Source organism: Enhydra lutris, unplaced genomic scaffold (genome assembly GCF_002288905.1).
Source record: "Enhydra lutris kenyoni isolate GAN:26980312 unplaced genomic scaffold, ASM228890v2 scaffoldscaffold9, whole genome shotgun sequence".
NCBI classification, from domain to species: domain Eukaryota; kingdom Metazoa; phylum Chordata; class Mammalia; order Carnivora; family Mustelidae; genus Enhydra; species Enhydra lutris.
The window spans coordinates 19,789,881-19,798,501 of NW_019154093.1; the positions used below are offsets into that span (position 1 = coordinate 19,789,881).

The window sequence follows — 8,621 nt, forward strand, 5'->3', positions numbered from 1 at the left end:
TGTACTGCTACAGATTTGGCTTCTTGCAGATGGAATTTCAGATCTGTTTACACTTCTGTGTTAGCTTCTTGGGGGAAAAAAAGCAGTTGAGAGATCTGGGAGGACAAATTTACAAAGTCGAACTTATTATAAGCATTCGTGAGGCTCGCTTCTTTCTCCCCCTGCCCTCTCCCTCCCTCCTTTCCCACCCCCCCTTGCCCTCATTTTGTTGATTGTGGTTTTATGTGCTCCTGCTCAAAGTTAGACGGCAACTGGTTCTTGCAGATGTTATGACAAGGTCACAGATCCAGTCTCACAAGCAGATGTTCACGAAGCCCCGTTTCACCAGCACTTTGTCATTCAGCGAGAGCAGACCTTGTGGGAGCAGATTGGAACAACACAAAGGATGGGACATAAAAAATCTTGCAGAGAGCCTGATCACTTTAATGTGTTGAAAACGAAGGGCTGGGGGGTGGGGAGGGTGGCAAGGAGAGAAATCTGCAGAGCAGAATTTCATGGAGGTTTTTTTTTTTTTTTGGTTTATTCAAAGATTATTATGTGTTGGATACAGTAAATCATCTATACACCCACATCCAGGAGGTAAATCTTCAGAACTCCATGTGTGGGTAGTTCTGCATTTAACAGCTGCCATACAGTAGCTATTTTGTTCTGCACTTAGAGACCCTTATCTGTGCATTTGTTTTAAGTTATAGTCAACTCTCCTTTTGTTCCTCTATTGCTGTTCTCCTGATTCTCACTACTATTACAAAAGTAGCTAAGACTCTGAACTACTGAGTTATTTAAACTGACACCATGAGTTAGAATGATAGACGAGGGACTGCCCTCTCAGTTGTTGACTCAGCCTCTACTTGGAGGGTGTTGCTATAATGGATTTAGCTCCTCTTGCCTTTTCCTAGGTCTCATATGCCCGTCCGAGCTCTGCCTCAATCAGGGATGCTAACCTCTACGTTAGCGGCCTTCCCAAAACCATGACCCAGAAGGAACTGGAGCAGCTTTTCTCGCAGTATGGCCGTATCATCACCTCTCGAATCCTGGTTGATCAAGTCACAGGTTAAGTGTTTCTTTGTCATTTCTTTCCTTGTGTCTCAATGCCACAGCCAGTGCCCTGTGACCCATAGGAGCAGAGAGATAACGGTTGCTTAGGGTAAAAGATATGGGTCATGCGTAGACATGGTTTTGACTTAGGAGAAAGATTCTGATCAATCAAATGCCCACATTTAAAATGGGCCGCCTTAGGAGGTAGATCTCCATCATGGGAACAGTTCCAGCAACAGCTAACCTGCTTGGCAGGGCTGTAGAGAGGATTCGGGCATCAGGTTGTGAGTGGGACTGAATGACCTTCAAAGTCTCTTTCAACCCTCAACCAAGTAACATTACTTTTGTATGTAGAAAGAACCCATCTTAGAGCTCCGGCTCCAATGATAGCATTAGGGAGCTAGAGGGAATCTCACGCTGCCTCATTCCCCACTGAGAAAACAGTGGTCCAAAGTGAGGGATCTGACTTCTGCCCAGGTAGTTAGCAGCAGTGCAGGACACGAAGCCAGGGCCTGGGACTGTGGTACTTTGTCCATCATAAAGAAAGGCAACCACCACCTCTCAGTAAGAAATGTAAGCTACCCTGGGTTGCATTTTTAATGACAACATGTTTTCACCTATTCCACGTTAGATCCAATTTAAAACACCACCCCCCCTCCCAGAGCAGTTTAGTGTCTGTTTATCATCCAGCTCATGTGACAAACGCTTACGGAACCCAGCTCTGCTCCCAGACACTGTCCTGAGGGACACTGGGGCACAGGGATGAAGGAGACACAGTCCTACCCTTGCAGGACTCCAGTGTGATGCGCACCTGCAAGGGGCTCTCCCGTGTCCCCCGCGAACTCAGGAGATGTGCTGTGCCTGGCAGGGGATTGGTGTGAGGGCTACGTCAAGGAGGTGACGTTTGAGCAGGGTTTGGGAGGATGACTTGCAGTTATCTGGCACAAAGGAGGGATAGAGAATTCTAGGTGGGTATGATGTATCCTATAGAATAGGTGGAGAGGACATATCGTAAGGCATGGAGCTGAGGAAGAACACAGCCTGTTCAAGGAATATGTGGCAGTTCAAGTATGGCTGGCCTGAGGCTCAATGGGGAACTTGGAGCCACCTCATCAGGGGCACTGAAAGCCAGGCTAAGAAGTCTGACTTCATCTGTGTGCAACATGGAGCCACGGAAGGGTTTTTTGGTGTGTGGGCTTTGTTACTCTGTGTGTGGAATGTGGGGCTATGAGGAACAGGAACCATACACAAGGTAAAAAATTGAAAAGTTATGAAAAATGGATAAAGATATTTTTAAAAGGTGCCCTGTAGTCAGAGTTTGCTTGGCAAACAGATTATGTAGTTGCTAAGTGTCAGGGGCACATTGTAGGACTAGAAACTGGACAGTGGGTGATGGGCTACAGCAACTAGAGGGAGACAGGGACTGAGCAGGCCAGTGGTAGAGGCTGGAATGAATGTGAGAGGTGCCTGTGTTCTGTAGGTGGGAGTCACCTGTCCAGAGCCATGATGGCAGAAACACAGGCAGATGGGTTTTGATGGGTGAGAAAGATACAGGGAGCCAGGCTCAGCCCTGGCCCCCCCCAGTGGGCTGACTCTCCACAGAATCTCTCTGGGGCCCAGCCCATCTCTTCCCAGGGGTGTTTACCAGTTTGGTTTGTTCACTCTTTATGAAGGCCCTTTCTCTTTCCCCAGGAGTGTCCAGAGGGGTGGGATTCATCCGGTTTGACAAGAGAATCGAGGCAGAAGAAGCCATCAAAGGGCTGAATGGCCAGAAGCCCAGCGGTGCTACGGAACCGATTACTGTGAAGTTTGCCAACAACCCCAGCCAGAAGTCCAGCCAGGCCCTGCTGTCCCAGCTCTACCAGTCCCCCAACCGGCGCTACCCTGGCCCACTTCACCACCAAGCCCAGAGGTTCAGGTAGGCATACCCACGGGGAAAGGACCCTGCTACAGGAGTACAGAGCTGGGCGAGGGCCAGGGAAACCCGTAGCCCTGAAAGATGGGGCAAGAGTAAGAACCTCGGCCCCCAGGTTCACACACCCCACTGGGCCTCAGTTTCCACTGCTGTAACATGAAATGGTTGGACCAGATGCTCTTCCAAGTCCCCTTTCAACTTACCAATGTGAGTGTGGTTAAACTCAATCAATCCAGATAAAACAAAATTCCTCTATTTAACCAAACCAGAAGGTTCTGTTCATCCCCAATAAGTAGGCACATTCAACAGCTTAGACTTAAAGGCTGAGGGAGTGGCTTTAATAAAGTCAAAGGCATGTGTAGCCCAGGAGGCAGATCCTTGCCAGGGAGAGTGGTTTGGCCTGTCCTCCTTTCTTCTGCAGGAAACTCTGTAGCATAGGTACTCTCTTTTGTGTTAACTTCACTCTGACTGTTAAGTCAGCAGATTCTGGGAAGACAAGAAGGAAGGTTTTCCTAAGCCTTATTAGTGTTTCCTTCAGGCACCCAACCCTCTCAGTACAATGGGCACTCCCCTTCTCCTGGGACATTTCTGAAAGGCAGGTTTCACTCTGGGAGGGCGGTCCAAAGTTGATTGCCTTTATTGTAGGAGAGATAAGAACATTCTTGACCTACCCATAATAATTCTAAATAATTCTTTTATTCCATCCATGTGCCCTTTAATGAAAGGGTTTGTTTTTTTTTCTTCTTTTCAAACATCACATGGAAAGATAGTAGGCTCTCCATCTGGCCATGAAGAGGAGGAAAATCAGCCTCAGTAGTGTCCTCCCATGTCCTGGGAATTTGAACGGGTTAATGATTTCATGAAGAGTCCAAGTCATCTAATTTTTATTTTGTGTGAGCGCACATGCAGTATTTATGTAAAAAGCCTTTCCAGCAGGCTTCTAATGGTGGAAACTATGGTTACTACTGCCCCATGGTGTGAATAGCTTGTTCCCAAGTAAAATACTGAACATGAGGGAGATTATAACATAATGACAGTTTGTGAGGCGGAGCTTTCAGGTTGTAAATAATAAGCTAATTGTAAAAAAAAAAAAATCTTAACCCCCAAACTCCTCCTTCCCCAAAAAATGTGTGTGGTAAGATTTAGTTAATGTAGCTAGACTAAGAGAAAAGATCCATTCTGATATGCATTGTACATGCACGTGTATTCCTTTCATTCGCAAGTTTAATTGCACTAAAAGGTGAATTGTAATAAAAGGTGAACAACTTAAGAAGCTGCCCCCTTTTAACAACTTCACACACAATATAAAATGAAATCCACACACATGTTCTCAGAGGAGGGGGGAGGGGGATTAATTCAGACCTTGAAAGAAAGGGAGCTTCATTAGACACTTGCTTTAAACTCTAGCATTGACCTGAACATGAATTACTCATGGTTGGAGGCAGAAAAGGGGGAAACTACCAGCGGATAGACTCCTAAGCATTGGGGAAAGTTGTTGAGCTTTTCTTCTTTGAAAATGGAGCATTCTTATTAATAGTTCCATTGAGCAATCTTGCCATCTGTGAGGCATTAACCCAGAGACCCTCCTTCTCTTTGCAGGCTGGACAATTTGCTTAATATGGCCTATGGCGTAAAGAGGTAATTAAAACTCCACAGATTGCCAGATGTCCGTGTTGGCACAGACTGGGGCTAGAAATTTTTTTTTTTTAATTCACTAACTTTACTTTTTTTTTTTTTTTAAATTCTTCCTTTTCCTCCACCAGCATGTCAAATTCTTAATTTTAATTTCAGACCTCAGTTGGTTTTGTTTCTTTTAGGGCACACAAAGTGTGTTTGTGTGTTTCACTTTTTCTTTTATTTGCAGGTGGGCTTCTCCTATGGTTCAGGTGCCACAGCTACCAAGCCCTTGATAATCTGGTTCCCTGGACAGCTCCCCTTAAGGGAGAAGGCTCCTACTCTTTGCCAGCTGATTTTGCAAACTTGCAGAGCAACTGTTTTGCATTAGCAATGCCAAGATTCAGTTAAGAGGGCAGATTCCAGCAAATCAAAATTAGAACATTTTGCTAATCGTGGTTAACAATCTTATGATTGTCAGTGGATAAATTAGATTTTGGACTACCAGGCCTGGCCACAGGATGAGTAAACGTGTGGATGACCTGCTGACTCCCACTCCCACCTCAGTGTGCATTTCAGGGCACAGGCTGAGAACGAAGTTTATCTGTGTGCACCTCAACCAGGGGTTTCTTTTGTTACAGGTTTTAGCAGTTATTATAAATCCTCCCTTGGTTATACATGTATTGTGTTTTAAACTTGTGGTTTCTTTCATGGAAAGCCTTTCTGGAGGGTTGGGGGCTCAAAGAGAATCAAGGTTTGTGGGGCTCTCTGAATGCAGTCACAAGAGTGATCCAGACCTAGTGTGAAAGCTGAATCTTGGGAAGTTGAGTGTGTTCTGTCACTGTGTCCATGAGATTCCCATATGTGCTTTTGATAAGCTCCATTGAGCTGCTAGGGACACAGCATCTTCATCATCCTGCTCAGTAGAGCTGCATGCTTTAATTCCCCTTCCCACAGTCAGGCAAAGAGATGTTGTTTTTAATAGTCCCAGTCACACTCCCCATACGAGGCAGTGCTCTCAGCACTTGGCCACGCATGGTAAGTACCCCAACTCTGGAAACCCACACGCAATGGCAGAAGGAGCTGGCCTGCCGGGTTTGTTAGCCAAGCGCCAGCCTCCCCAGTCTCCAGCCTGGCACCAGTGAGGATAATTGGGAATTACTTCCATGTGTTGGGCACACTGCTTGCCTCTTCCCGCTCCTGCTCTTCCATTTTTCCCACCTCTGGCCTCTGCTCCCGTCTAACTTCAGGGAGGCAGCTCCACGTGTGGAGTGATGCTTACATGCGCTGAGGCCACGGAAGGCACAGGTGCAGCCTCAGAGCAAGCATCACTAGTCGCTAAGAGCATTTTCTTTTCCTATTAGACCCAGATTTGGGTCCAGACTCCTTCCTACCAAAGCCCTCCAGGTAATCATGACTGACTAGAGTTGAGACTCTGTTTGAAACCTCTTTGCTGGCTCCTGACTTTGGCCTTTAGATAAATACCTCGCTGTTCTCTACCTTTAAATGAAAGAAGTCAGTTCACTCAGTTGGAGGAGAGAAGGTTGAGAAGACAGTCTTGAGAAATAATGCAAATCATAGACATGGATTTGCCCTCCTAAGAATCCTTACCATCATGTGTTTTGGTTCTGTTATTTGTTTTTAAGCAAGAGAGAAAATTGACTTAGTGAATAATGCCAAAATTAGTACCTATTGAGTTGTTATGTTTAGCATATCTTTACCAGCCCTTTGATTATCTAAATTCTAGTTAGATGCAGAACTGTTCTTTCCTAGGACTTTCAAATCTCCAAGAATAGTTGCTGATTTTTAAAATGTCCTAAGGACTCCAGGTCGGGTCAGTCAGTTAAGCATCTGACTCTTGATTTTGGCCCAGGTCATAACCTCAGGGTTGTGAGATTGAGCCCCGCATTGGGCTACACTCTGGGCATGGAGCCTGCTTGGGATTCTCTCTTTCCCTCCCCACCTCTGAAACCAAAAACCAAACCAAAATGACAACCAAAAGTCCTAGATAACACTTTATCCCATCCTCTCTCCAGTTTTTGCTTCCTCTCCTCCTCCCTTTTTTCAGAAATAAAAACCGAAGCCCAACCCCGTGAAAACCAAGACAGTAGTCAATGGATAGGACCCAAATGCCTGTATATATTTGGTATAAAACAAAATGTTAACAAATATTTTTCTGCTATAGGCACTGGTAACCTAACCCAATGCATCCATTATGAATCACACATAGATATATTTTATCAGACCTTGAATAGACTCTGAAGAGTTGTTTTTCTTTTCAAGATAACATGAAAACTGAGATTTCAAAGCCTAATACAAAAGTAGTTGTAATAGGGCAAATAACAGTTTTCAGCTTTTCTAATTTAAGACATATAAATGCACAAACGACTTGAAATTTCACTCCTGTGATGCTTAGAAATGAAGATAATATATTTTATATATCATATCATATAATTATATATATTATTATAAGCTTTATAATGATGCTTAGAAATTCCAGATAATATAGCATCAAGGAGTGATATGTCTTTAGTATTCTTGCTTGGGGAATTTTTGGGGAACTCCTTTGAATAGATGCTAAATGAAACATGAGCCACCCATCTGATTAATAACAAGGTATGTCTGTTCATTCTCATGTGTTTCTCTCCTCAAAATATCAAGAGATTTTGGCAACAATAAGTCAGGGGACTGCAAAGATGGTAGACTTGAACACTCCTAGGGCCATTCCCTAATCTGCCTTCAAGAATAAATAAAATCTCCCAAGCATTGATATCCACCAATGTTATTCACTTATGCAGTCAATGAGTATTTACTGAGTATTTTCTATGTGTCAGTGTCTGTGATAGTCCCATACGTGCCTCACTGAATAAATAAGTAGAGCAACAGGATGAATAATATAGAGCCGCTCCTCCCAAGAGCTTACTGTCTGCTGTGGGGAGGGTGGGAGGATAAGGGTCAGGGTGGGATATCCTATGGTAGACGTATCCTGTGGTAGAAGTGTGATAGAGCCTTGCTCTGGGATTTCCTTACAGTTATTAGGAATTGATCTAGCCTTTTTCTTGGCATATATGGGCCTTAGCCGTTTTAGCCATTCCATTCAGAAAAAATACCAGAGACATTAGTTTTTGCATTTTGGTTTTTAAACCCTGAAGACTCTCCTGCAAACACACTCACTCAGCCCTCTGCCCCCATGTCTGTGTCTGTGCATCTGTGTGTTATCCATGGTCAGACTGATGTCTGGACCAGTCCCCCCTTCTGCCTGTCCCCCCAGGTTCTCCCCAATCACCATTGACGGGATGACAAGCCTTGTGGGAATGAACATCCCTGGTCACACGGGAACAGGCTGGTGCATCTTTGTCTACAACCTGTCCCCTGATTCCGACGAGAGTGTCCTCTGGCAGCTCTTTGGTCCCTTTGGCGCAGTGAACAACGTCAAGGTCATCCGCGACTTCAACACCAACAAGTGCAAGGGATTCGGCTTTGTCACCATGACCAACTATGATGAGGCAGCCATGGCCATTGCCAGCCTCAACGGGTACCGCCTAGGAGACCGAGTGTTGCAAGTTTCCTTTAAAACCAACAAAGCCCACAAGTCCTGAATTTCCCATCCTTACTTATTAAAATATATATATAAATATATATGAACAAAATACACGCGTGCACACACACACACACATACACACGCACACACACACACACAAAAGAGAGAGAAACAAACTTTTCGAGGCTTATATTCAACCATGGACTTTATAAGCCAGTGTTGCCTAAGTATTAAAACATTGGATTATCCTGAGGTGTACCAGGAAAGGATTTTATAATGCTTAGAAAAAAAGAAAAAAAAATACAAAAAAAAAAATACCTTTGATGCATTGAATGTTCTTTCATAGCTGTCGTTGTTGAATATAATATACATAGATAGCGATGTGCAGGGATTTTAACCCAGCCAGCTAACTTTACTACCTTCCTTGAAGGTGGGTCTTTTTAAGATGACCATTCGCTCATTTGAAGAAGAAAAACAAAAAACAAAAAAAAAATAATAATAAAAATAAAACAATTT

General features: G+C 44.2%; 1 protein-coding gene across 3 annotated transcripts in view; it reads left to right on the forward strand.

The window, feature by feature from the left end:
• LOC111143180 (ELAV like RNA binding protein 4) overlaps positions 1 to 8,387 on the forward strand; it is an 86,463-nt gene extending 78,076 nt beyond the window's left edge. Inside the window, exons 4-7 of one of the 3 annotated variants that reach the window (XM_022496700.1) lie at positions 897 to 1,050; positions 2,728 to 2,953; positions 4,550 to 4,588; positions 7,836 to 8,387. In XM_022496700.1, the coding sequence (XP_022352408.1) occupies positions 897 to 1,050; positions 2,728 to 2,953; positions 4,550 to 4,588; positions 7,836 to 8,163 (747 nt within the window). In that variant the 3' untranslated portion in view covers positions 8,164 to 8,387. Of the gene's footprint in view, positions 1 to 896; positions 1,051 to 2,727; positions 2,954 to 4,549; positions 4,589 to 7,793 lie in introns of all 3 variants that reach the window. The other 2 variants (XM_022496701.1, XM_022496702.1) reach the window with 2 other exon arrangements.
• The last annotated feature ends 234 nt before the right edge of the window (positions 8,388 to 8,621 follow it).